The sequence below is a fragment of the Sorghum bicolor genome, chromosome 4, assembly GCF_000003195.3.
Source record: "Sorghum bicolor cultivar BTx623 chromosome 4, Sorghum_bicolor_NCBIv3, whole genome shotgun sequence".
In the NCBI taxonomy this organism is placed as follows: Eukaryota; Viridiplantae; Streptophyta; class Magnoliopsida; order Poales; family Poaceae; genus Sorghum; species Sorghum bicolor.
In genome coordinates, this window is record NC_012873.2 from 54,082,429 (window position 1) to 54,095,222 (window position 12,794).

Consider the following 12,794-nt stretch of genomic DNA (forward strand, 5'->3'; position numbering starts at 1 on the left):
AACAACCAATTAATGAAATCATTGATCATCACTAACCAGATACTAACACGGTAGTTTATAATGAGAACCACGAACAACTGATCCACATTGCATGCATGACCAGGCTTACTTTGGACATTGACAACAGCGGACACACGACGAAAGCAATCAAACACTAAATAGTATCGACTCAGAGACTCCCTAGATCAATGACCACAGCCACCTTGCTTTTGACTCACAGCTGCCACAGGCCCACAACATTATTAACACGTACGTACACCACGCGTTCCAACAAGACTCAACAACTAGTGTGCACAACACTCGCTATGTAGCTCTGAATGGCGTATATATCCTTCTCAAGGTGCAAAGTTTGCGATAAATATTCCTGGCGAACATGTTTTACCGGAGTTCATCACTGTGCACGGTGATAGCATCTAGCAGCCTATCGTGCATTTGTATCTGCAAAGGATAATTCGTTACGAGATCATTAGTTCTTGTTGTCCTCACTTGTAAGAGCAACTCCAACAGATATGCTATTTATGTTATCTAGGCTACTTTTATATTTTTAGAGCAAAAATTAAAGTCCAACAGGTGTGCTATCTGATTTGCTAAAATAGCAAGTTTGCTATTCCTAAACTTTTGCTTGTCATATATAGCATGTCGTCCTCACTAGCTATCCTATACAAAGGCTGTTGTAGAACTTTATGTTTTGAGTGAGTTTTTTATTTTACACAATGGCTAAATCTTGTAGTTTAGAATATAATTTTACCTAGTCTCTTGGAGATGCTCTAATTACGGGCTTGAAGCATCTCGAGTAACTAAAAATGACGAAAAATGAGCTTTGTAGTTAGATGTAGGCATATCAAAAGAGAACAGGGTTTCCCGGCCCTGTTCGAATAGGGGAGTATACATCATTTGTCTCAAAAAAAAAAGAGAAAGTAATAGTCATCCAAATCCCCCCAATAAATAGTTTTACTATAGATTGAAAAACATTCCATAATTAGATATCATAAATGTTAGATTTGGCCAAACAGAAAATTAGTAGTTGACTACCTCGAAAACTATAGTTAAGTGCTCTTTCATCCTTAAATAAATTAATTCTTCGAATCCATGCAAGTAAATTTATCTTAAATTTGACTAACTTTATAAAAAATAGTAACAATATCTATGACATAAACTGAGTACATTATGAAAATGTATAGTAAATATATCTAATTATAATAATTTAATGTCATAAATCTTGATGGCTTTTTTCTATAAATCCGGCTAAATTTAAAAATCTTGACTTAAAATAACTCTAGAAATCTACTTACTTAATGACGGATGTGAACTTGGTTCCATGATTCGTAGAGCAATGGTAATATAGTTCAAATGCACATGGTCGATTTAATGCCTTTCCTGTTGCCTCTGAATTAAAGCTAAACTAAAAGCTTGCTAGTGAGTAGTGATACTAGTACTAGTATATCCATTGGTTGGAGGAAAAATAAACCTGACCTCTGAACGTTCCATAGCAGTCTGCAAGACAAAGTTAGCAAAACGGTCGCTGATGAGCTGCTGAAAGGTGCAGCCCCAGTGCTGGTGGTGGTGGCATCCAAGCAGCTCCCCGACGATCTCGTCGGCCTGCTCCGGGGAGAAGAGCTCCAGGCATAGCTGCACCACGTGGCTGCTGGCCATCTGCGTGGACAGGCTCACGTACCGGCCCCGGAACGCGGCGTGCAGGGAGGCCCTCGCCTGGGGCACGCACCTGAGCACGTGCTGCACCACGTAGTTCCTGCATGCACATGCCACACCGGCGACCCAAAACACACGATTAAACGGCGGCCGGCCGGAGAGCGACGATGATCACCGGCCGGACGGGCCTAATAATGGATGCGTAGAACGTATGGTTATTACCCGTAGGCATGCTCCGCGAGCGCAAAGCCGTCCCAGCACACGGCGTGTACGAGCGAGCTCCACATCTCCCCGTCGACGCCGGCCATGTCGATGCATTTGATCATCACGTGGCAGCCGTGCCGGCCGGTCACGGCACACGCGGTGGAGAGACATTGCCATGGCGACAGTGATGAACTGCATATGCATGCAGATCGATCATGCAGGTACATATATACATATCAGACCACACAATTGATGGATCATCAGAGCCGGCATGTATTGCAATGCATGTACTACTACTACCTGGTTATGGGCGGCAGCGAAGGTGTCGAGGCATCTCATGATGAGGCGGCTGCCGTCCATGTCTTCCATGAGGCCTTGTTTGGATGTTGTCGGATTCACCTCAATCCACATGTGTTGGAGTGGATTGGAGTGGAATTTAGTTCAAATTCCACTCAAATCCACCCCAACACATGTGGATTGATGTGAATCCGACTACATCCAAACAAGGCCTGAGGGAGAGCACGCCCCTCTCGCCGACGCGGGCGAGGGTCCTGGTGAAAAACTCTGCGTGACCGGGATTCCCAGCTATTCTGCCGATCAGCGCCTGAAGGATGTTGGACCTGTGAATTGATGGAGCAGAAGAACACATCAAAACGCAAAGAAATCAGAAACAGATCGATCCAGGAGCATGAGGAGTTTTTGAGATGATCCAGCAGCCTGAAATAATCTAGAGAAACTTAATAATGGACTACAGCAACAGAAGGTAGTAACTATAGCAACACGATCAGTCGTAATAACTGTGACTACTGTATGACATCTTACCCTTGATGGTTTCTTGCAACCGCGACGATCTGAGCGGGGGACGCGGCGTCGAGGATCTGGAGCACGCACGCCATATGGTCGTCAGTCAAGTGCTGCACCAACGCCTCGACGAGCGCGTGGCCGTCGGCGTGGACCATGAGCCTGAGGACATCGCCGGCGACCTCGTGGAGCACCTGCTGCGCGGCGGCGGCGCCGCCCTCCGCCACCATCCGGACCAGGAACCGGCAGCCGGGGGTGTTTCTGGCGACGCTACTCATGGCGCCCCTCACGTCCTCCAGCCTCCTCCCCACGTACAACTGGTCGGCGTTGCTGTTCAAGACGCCACGCCGAGGATGATTTTGCCCGTCGTCATCCTCAGTGCCGACCAGATCTTGCGGCTCCTGCAGGTTGTTCATAAACTCCGACAGCCGACGGCGGCCACCGTGAGCGAGGAGGCTGTCGACGCGGTCGCGGATGCTGAGAGATCGTAGTGAGTTGCCGATGAAGCTGTCGATTTGTTCCATGGACCACGGGAGAGGCGAGCTTGAACGCCTGCTGTTGGGTGCATGCGCATGATGGGGCGCGTAGTGCAAGCCAATGCCATCACCTAGGTGAGGCGAGGGGAAGCTTGCGCCGCCGCCGCCGCCGCCGTTGGCATAAGGGAAGGATGTTGTAGTACCACCGCCGCTGTGGCCGGTCACTAGCTCGTAGTAGCCCGGATCTACGTGTTGGTAATAAGTGGGCGCTATCGTCAAAGGCAAAGGCAAAGGCAAAGAGAATGTGCTGAACATGTTGTTATCGTCAAAGTTCGTTGGTAATAAGTGGGCGCTATAGCCATTATCATGCGCGGCGCGGCTACCGCCATGGCTGTCATAGCAGCTGTTGAAGTCTCCATGGCTTCCCTGCTTATGGCCGCTGGTGCTGCCGATCTCGTAGTCGTTGTCGACGATGACGGATTTCCCTTTGGCAGATCGATTCCCATCTGCCATGTTGGAGACAGAGGGGAAGCCCGACGCTTGTTCCATGCATGTTGAACGTATTTATGATCCTGTATGTATATGTATATAGGCATGGTGGTAGTCGTAGAGTGCATGGAGTTCATTTTACCTTTTATTCATGCCTTCGCGCACCCATATCAGCTGCGCTTGAAGAAGGGGCGAGTCCCACTCCGAGATGGGTCGCAGCCCCATTGCCACATGGTTCGAAGACAGCGAGATGCAGGTGAGAAGAAACTTCCGGATTGGATTTGTGGTTGTCGCCACTCGCCGCTGGCCCTGCCGTACATCGCCGGCATCTCCGTCGACGGTCAGGACTCAGGACGGAGTTGTCATCGAATTGGGGCGCTGGCTGGACGGCTGCCGCACGCGCCCGCACCTCGTCGCTTTGAATGGCGGAGCCACAGAGACGGACAGGTAATCCCGTCAAGGGCTCGACGACTTTCACCCGGCCGCCGGCGTCGTTCCTGCTGCCGCACTTCTCCACCCAGGACTGAGAAATCAACGGGTACACCACCATCCCCGCCGGGGAACAAGGCCGCCGAGAGCTCGAGATGTTGCTCTCCAATTTCTATTTGTTTTGCAATGAGACTGTACTGGATTTTGCACTTAGACGCTGTATTTTAGTTTTGGAGATAATTAGTTTTCTAATGAGACTCGCGTGTGGCGAGAGATTTCCGTCCGAAAAAAATTCCTATACGATTTGTTTCCTATTGTGTACAGTCGCAAAAAAAAAGAATTGGTTCCAATTTACCGTCTCAAAAAAAAATGCAAGCCACAGAGATTGAAAACAGGACCTCGCGTACTAAAGTCAACAAGGCAACCACTGCAGTGCAAGAATTCTTGTGCCCTGTACTTCTTCTTCTTGTTGTTGTTGTCTTGTTTAGTTCTAAAAATTTTTGCACAATGAACACTATAGCACTTTTGTTTATATTTAATAAATTTTATTTAATCATGGACTAAATAGGTTTAAAAATTCGTCTCGCAAATTATAGGTAAACTGTGTAATTAGTCATTATTTTTTATCTATATTTAATACTCCATGCATATGCCGCAATATTCGATACTAAAAAAGTTTGCAAAATTTTTTTGGAAACTAAACAAGGCCTTATATAAAAGTTTATTTTTTCACAAAGACAATGAATTTTGACCTCACTTGAAACATATGTAAAGTCGGCAAGATTATTTAAAAACTACTCCCTCCATCTAAAATACATGCATATCTTTTTTAAGGAGTCAAACTTTTAAAAGTTTGGTCAAATATACATATAAATGCATGTGTTCGTGATGAATCATAAATGTTATTAGATTGAGCATAGAATATACTCTTATATTAAACTTATTATTTATATGCTTCAGTCATATAAAAGCTAAAGAAGCTATAGTGTTTTTATTTTGAAACTGAGGGAGTAGATGCAAGTTTATAAACACTAATGAAGTTGTTCCCTGGTAGTAAACTAGTAATCTCTACAAAGCAAACAAGTTTTTAGATAGGCTCGACGACTTTATCAATACACATTAGGTCATCTCCAACAAATCGACTTTTAAGCAAGTGTTAAGCTCTTGCATATATTTTAAGGTTATGTGAAAGTGTCATATGGGGCTATTCATGTTAAAAGCTATACACTAGAGTTAGTACTATTAAAAAAGTAGTCTTAGCTAGTAGGTAGCTCTAACTTTTGCAAGGGCCCTTAAGCATTGGTGTTAACTTAAACATCTTGTGCACCTCTTAAGTATCATGTGCTCATGATAGGCTCGAGTGCTCAAGCACTTTATCAATACATATTAAGCGCGGGATTGAAACTCTTGTGAAACTTGCACTGAGACAACTAAACGACTCTAATAGTATGATTCCAAGTTTTTTTTGCTTTGAAACATGTAAATTTGATTGTCCCTTTAAAAATTTGTATATTGTGAACGAGTACAAAGTGGTAATCTAACGTGTAAAGTTTTCTTTATCATTCATGCTTCTCTGATAATGGACCTAGTGACCGACAAGCCTACCCGTAGCATTTGTAATTCGTGCATGCCATATGTTAGGAAAGTTACTAATCAGTTTTCTGTACTCCCGCGAGTATATGTACTCCCGGGCTGAGAGTACATGTACATCGAGGTCGTCTATATAGGCCTTGTTTAGATGCGAAAAGATTTTAGATTTCGCTACTGTAGTACTTTCGTTTGTTTGTAGTAAATATTGTTTAATTATAGACTAACTAGAATTAAAAGATTCGTCTCGTATTTATAGGTAAACTGTGCAATTAGTTTTTATTTTCGTCTATATTTAATGCTTCATGCATGTGTCAAAGATTCGATGTGACAGGAAATTTTAAAAAAAATTTAGTTTTCGGGGCGAAGGCCATAGTCACGCGGAGAAAGTAGCTAACGGCTGGGGGGGCGTTGGGTTGCGGCACGTTACACCTGTGCATAACGGGTTTGGATAAGAGGCCTCACATATATGTACGGGAATTGTTGCCACGTGTGTAAATATTATTTAATAATCATCGGAGAAGCGCCTAGCCGGATAACTGTGTACCGAGGAAAGCGAATCCAGAATTACGCTAGGTTGTCTATCAGGGAGGTGTGCACGTAAGCACGTTCGTCTATCTGCCTCCAGGTCCTAGTGTATCGAGATCTAGCATATTCATACTTTATTTTTACGTATGCATGTACTCGTACATGTTAGTATACACGTGAATCCGAGGAGCGCCTGTCCACATTAACGGGGAGCACATATATATAGACATGTTTGGACATATATGTATATTTGTACGTGTACATACTTCTAAGATGATTGAGTATATAAATATATTTTTCTTTACAAGAGAGTATATGCGTATGTACTTTTTTGACAAAAAATACAAAATGTTTTTAGAAAATGGTATGCACGTATGCATGATGTACTGCATACTTTTTTTATAAAAAAATAGGATTAATATATGGTGTGCTTATTTATTGGTAGTAAGTATGAATGTATACAGGTTTTAAAATTATGAGTGCATATTTTTTAAAAAATAAGTATATCTGCATACTGCTTTTGAAAGTACAAGTGTACATTAACCAAAAATCAACTAAACTCATCTGTACTTTGTACAAACAAAATCGATAAGCAAATCTAGCAGTCACCGTTTGTGGGATTTGTACCACAGATCCACATCTGTGCGAGATGTGAGCATCAACTCGTTTCTTTGGCCTCGATTTTCACCACAAAATACACTAAAGAAATATAGAGACGAAGCATCAGAATTCAGAAATAAAAAATAACTACACTGAGATCCAACAACAGGGGCATTACATGGTTAGTGACAGGCGAAGTTGCGGTGCCTTTTGCCGTACCTCAGGGACGAGGAGCTGTCACCATGGACACCACTGCCACCACGAAGAGCTGTCCCGGAGAAGCAGCTAGCCTCCGCTGCCTCCACGATAGACCAGATCCGGTAGGGGAAGGGGTCGCAGCCACCCGCTCGGCGGAGGCGCCGCACGCCGGTGACAGGAGAGGAGGGGCGCTAGGCAAGATGTGTGCGGGCGCTTGGAACAGGGGAGGAGCCCGGCCGCCAGATTGGACGTCGATCTCGGTCGCCGTTGTGGTGAGGATCCACCTCCGCTGGGATGGCCACCGCGCCAGGGCGCCGGCCGAGCGACAAACATTCCGTGGATGAGGACCGTATCTATAAAAATCTTTAAATGTGGTGACCCGGGTTCACTGTTCATCGTGCACTATTCACCCCACTATTTTGCTCACCCAATTCACTATTCATCCACAGTACCAACCCGTTAGCCAATAGTAACGGGTCTGTCACCACAAAAGTACCTACCTGTTAACTAACAGTAACGGTCGGTCACTGCACAGTACTACCCGTTAGCCTGCACAGGACCACCCCGTTATAGAACAGTACCGGAGTGCCAAGTCCACTGATCTGCATTACCGGGTTCGTCACTGTCACACACCCATATCCTGTAGTACCGGATTCTAAGAAAACCTGCCTGTGCGAAGCACGGGGACCCAGTCTGATATTAATAGAATCGTATATTAGATTATATTGTCGTTTTTTGTGAAATAGAATATATTGTCTAACGGGTAATGATATGTTAGTAAACCCGCTAAGGCAGCCATGTGCGGGAAAACATTCCATGGATGAGGACTGGCATCCAACGACGGTGGAATGGCCCATTAGCAGCGACGGCGCTCGGGACTCACTGAACGTCGCGTGCCTATCCTACCTAGCGGGAGTAAAAAGGAATTATCCTATATATAGGCTCGGGAGTAAAAAGTAATTACCCTAAACCCGAGCACACCTCTCTCTCCCTCCTCAATCGACCGTCACTCTTCCTCTCCCTCTCCTTCATCTCCTCCTTCTCCCTTCCTCCCAGATCCGATGAGAGGCCCACTCCCTCCTTGCCTTCCTCCCAAATCCGATGGCGGGCCTCCCCCTTCCTCCGCGACCACCTCTCTCCTTTCGGCACGTAGGTACCTCCCTCTCCATTGATGGCGGTGCAACTCCCTCTCCTTCATCTCCTCCTTCTCCCTTCCTCCCAGATCCGATGAGAGGCCCACTCCCTCCTTGCCTTCCTCCCAAATCCGATGGCGGGCCTCCCCCTTCCTCCGCGACCACCTCTCTCCTTTCGGCACGTAGGTACCTCCCTCTCCATTGATGGCGGTGCAAGGGTGGCTCTTGCTTGTAGATCATGCAGCCTAGTCGAGGCCAGATCTGGTGGATTAGGTGAGCAGCCCTCTCGCGGTGCTCATCCCTCTCAACAGCGACACAAAGTGGGTCTAGGGCGGCAGTGGGAGATTCGGTAGCGGCACGGTCATGGGAACCTCCTCTGACGGCAGATCTGCAATGGCAGCAGCGGCGATGGCCTGAGGCGATGGATCCATCGGCACACCTCCCTCCCCTCTCCCGCGCCCCTCTCGACACCGCTGTGCGACAGGCCTAGACTGACGATGGTAGATTCGGTGACGCTGTGGACATAAGGGCCTCCTCCAATGACAGAGTAGCGGGCCTAGGGCTACAATAGATCTGATGGCGCAAGGCCTAGGTCCTGGCCTGATTTAGCTTGTGGCTTTTTTAAATTGATTAACTGAGGCGGGCAGGACAAACACCTCCATAAAGTTGTGATTAACCATGACCATTGATTGGAGGCGGTTGCAATGTCCGCCTCCATTAACCCATTTTGACTGCCTCTATTAAGATTTATGTAGTAGTGAGAAGAGCGCATCTCCAAGAGTTTTGTAGTAAAAAATAACTCCTTGTTTTGATTATTTTTGACAAAATTTAGAAACTACAACAATTTGATAAAAAGAGCTACTTAAATTTAAAATAAAAAGTTATCAAATATCATCTTTTCCAATTTGTAAGTTTTTGCATTAGAGAGGAACACCGAATCCGCTTCCCACCTGACAAGTGATCGGAGTAAATTGCACGCATGAGTAAATTAAGAAAATAAAGGGTTCTACATGAAAAAATCTATATAACCAACAAAGAAACTATTAAATGAGATTTGGTTAGTTAGAAATACTTGAGGATTCCTAATGCAAAATCATTTAGAAAACTAATATAAGAAACTAATGGAGAGGGAAATAAAATGAGATTCCTACTTGTTTTGTTAACTCACTAAACTTATTGTTTGACAAGTTAATTATAGGAAACATCTGGGGTTGCTCCAATTGCATGAGAGAGGGGGCAGGGCTCTCTAGTCTCCACACGACTCCATCACAAAATTTAGAAAACAAGCAAAACTTTTCTCTCGAATAGACTCTTTAAGTCACTCTTCATCTTTTCCACTTTTTGAAAAGCACCCTTTTCGCTCTCCACTTTTTGGAGAGACTACATGGCTCTCTAAATGCAATGTATAGTTGTCTTCTCATAATTTTTTTCACAAAAGAAAACTTATGATAAGCTAATGGAATATTGAGAAGAAAATTTGGAGAGTCTTCTAAAGACATGGATATATACAAAGAGAATATTCGTTGAGTGGCTCTCTAAATAGAGAGATATATAGAGAGATCAAAACTTATAGAGGCTCTAGCTTATCATAATTTTTCTTGTGTGAAGAAAATCATGAGAAAATTACCATATATTGCATTTAAAGAAATATGTATCCTCTTCAAAAGTGGAGAGCGAAAATAGTGGTTTTAAAAAGAGAAAAAGATGAAGAATGATTTGGAGAATCTATTGAGATATTTTTTTTGGTTTATGTATTTTCTAAATTTTGTGATTAAAACGCTATGCAGAAAGTCTTTAAAGATTGGTAATGCTTAGTTAAGGATGTCCGGCCATTCGGACAGACCAATCTCTGCACATGTTACGAGTAATTAAAAAAGTGATGCGTAGTTAAGGGTTTGCACCATCCTCCGCTTCGAAGCGTGTGTGCATGCGTCTACTGGTTCATTTATGTGCATGTGCCGTGTGAGGCATACATGCGTGTGACTATAGAGTGGGCAGGCTGCCAGCTGCTTTTGCTGTTGGTTGAACCAGCCCGCTAGTACTAGCCGCATGTGTCTAGAGCCACAGGTATCCTTGTCGTGCCTGTCCTGCCTAATGTCTGGGCACTGTTGTGTTTTCTACGCCAGGCCAAGCTATCCCTACCGTGTTGCTGCTTTGGTCGATCGGGTTAGCCACTAGCGCGCAGAGGCACATCGACATGGTAGTTGAGGGCGTCTGCAGATAGCTAGCTAGATGAGGCAAAAAAAAATACTGTAGTGGAAAGTTATGTGAGCTGTAAAAGAGGTGTTTCTAGGAGATTATGCTAGATTAGCTATTTGGGAGTCGCTAGCTATTTGATCTCTCTCCTTGATAGCCAATGAAATTCTTTGTAGACTAGCTATTTGAGAACTATAGAGGACGCCCTGAGTGTTGGTCCAATTTTTTTCGTCACTTCAAGCCTGTTTTCTTTTTTTTTTAGTTTCACAGAGCTTGGAAAAAGGCCGTGTTACGGTCACCCTCCCTCAACCAAGAGATTCTTGACCTTTGACGCTCCATCGTTTCCTCTCTAGCCAAAACCTCATTTAACTTGGCCAGATCTCATGCTCCCTAGGTGTTAGCCCTCGATACAGGGTACCATTCCTCTCATTCTCAAGCTCTTTCCTCAATTCTTGCGGTTGTTTCTTCACCGACCCGAAGAAATCCCGGTCCTAGCGTTTTAGTGATGACTGCAATGAGGAGAGAGCATCAACAACACTTGACAGGTCACCATCTTCTGGTCTAGGGTCCCAAGACTGATTAACAAAGTCCCGGTACTGTCCATGCGACACTTGACAGGTCACTTCAAGCCTATTTTTTGTGTTTTAGATGCAGTACTATATTTTATCAGGATGTTGTATATTTTGCAATGACTATATACTATATTGCAAGTGTATGTTTCAAATATTTCAGTTGTTTTAAATCTTATACTCTTATAAAGCAAAACATACAATTTGTCCAACTAGGCAATACACATTCTAACATATTTATATTTCTTCTTTATACCCGCAACAACGCGCGGGGAATCTTCCTAGTGTGTCTTAATTTTTTATCTAGATGTTGCAAGTGTTGTAATGGCTATACAAGTGTGTAGCAAGTGTATGTTTCAAACATTCCAGCTGTTTCAAACATATGTTACAAGTGTTTCATCTAGATATTGTATATGTTGCAGTGGCTATATATGTATGTTGCAAATGTGTTTTTTAAATGTTTCAACTGTTTCATATGGATGTTGCATGTTTTCATCTGGATGTTGTATATGTTGCAACGACTATACATGTATATTGCAAGTGTATGTTGCAAATATTTCACCTATTTTAGATGTATGTTGTAATTGTTTTATCTCAATGTTATATGTATTGCAGTGATTATACACATATTATGCACACATATATTTCAATTGTTTCACCTGGTTTTCAGCATGTTTATTGTAGCAAGTGTTGCTCCCCACATGCTCCAACCAGGCCAACCCGCAACAGACATAGAACCAGGCGCCCTTGCACCACTAGGCGGCTTGGTCTCCACGGGGTACTGTAGCATGCAGTCTGAGTCAACACGAATAGGAGAAACCTCAATATATATGGACCAAGTAGTCCATATACATGGGGCCTACATAAGTAGTCTATAGTTATTATTATTTTCTCACAATGTTCAGCCAACAAAGTAGTCTATAAAGTAGGTTCCACTAGAGATTAAAAATTATTCTTTCCAACCATCTCATGTATCATGACAAGAGAGAGAGAGCATGGAGAGAGAAAATAACATTTCTTTTTTGCTTATGGGTAGTCCATAGGGCTATGAGTACTTTTATTATAAACTGCTATATGGACTACCTACGTAATATTTCAGCTAGCTGATAGATAGTATTTTATTCCCTATGGACTGCTTTGCTGCTATATTGTGGTTGCTTTAACACAGAATCAGAAGGCCCTGCACCACTAGGCTTGGTCCCCACGTACTGTCTTGGGACAATATGGGTAATGCCTTGTCCTCCTGCCCTCTCTCGCATGTAGTTGGGCGAGCTCATGCGCACACAAGTGTAGGATCAACATCAACACAGTCGGGGCATTAGAAGCAGCAAGTGCAGCAGTAGCACACGCGTAGCAGAACAACGTGGGGCGGTGCAGCAGCAACACGCGTGCAACAGAACAGTGCGGGGCGTGAAGCCTGTTGGCAATAGCAGCAGCGTGCGAGCGGGGCGGCAGGAACAATTTTCACAAGTCCAAATAAACTAGTAGGGACATGCCGAGTTGATTGATTTGGACGAAGACGGGAAGCAGGCATCGGCGTCCAGACACGTCTCGTACGCCGGACATCCGGACGCTAGGATAGCCGTTTAAAGATGTTATAAAGAGATTTTAAGAGTTGCTCTTTGTATGCAATTTCAGCCAGAGATCGAGTTTCCCTGACTGTAGTCTTAGGCCTTATTTAGTTGAGGAGGTGAAAAGTTTTTGGGTACCGTAGAACTTTCATTTTTATTTGACAATTATTATTCAACTATGGATTAACTAAGCTTAAAAGATTCGTATCGTAAATTACAGGTAATTGTGCAATTAGTTATTTCTTTTATCTATATTTAATGTTTTATGTATGTGCTACAAGATTCGATGTGATATAAAATCTTGAAAAGTTTTTAGGTTTTATGGTGATCTAAATAAGGCCTTAACATCGGACACCAAACTGA

The 12,794-nt window shown here is 43.9% G+C and overlaps 1 protein-coding gene across 1 annotated transcript; it reads right to left on the reverse strand.

Annotated features, from left to right (window-relative positions):
* Positions 379-3,644, reverse strand: LOC110434820 (putative pumilio homolog 7, chloroplastic). The gene is made up of 5 exons (XM_021459557.1): positions 2,677-3,644; positions 2,364-2,474; positions 1,873-2,046; positions 1,474-1,750; positions 379-438 (listed from the first exon to the last, which is right to left on the reverse strand). Exons 1-5 carry the CDS (start codon positions 3,642-3,644, stop codon positions 379-381), a joined length of 1,590 nt encoding a protein of 529 aa, XP_021315232.1.

Bases quoted from the DNA above. Each gene is read 5' to 3' on its own strand.
- LOC110434820 (XM_021459557.1), bottom strand. From the start codon at position 3,644: ATGGCAGATGGGAATCGATCTGCCAAAGGGAAATCCGTCATCGTCGAC. The intron at 2,475-2,676 runs GTAAGATGTCAT...ATCAATTCACAG, and splicing joins GTTGCAAGAAACCATCAAGG to GTCCAACATCCTTCAGGCGC. The intron at 2,047-2,363 runs GCCTTGTTTGGA...ATGCATATGCAG, and splicing joins AGGGGCGTGCTCTCCCTCAG to TTCATCACTGTCGCCATGGC.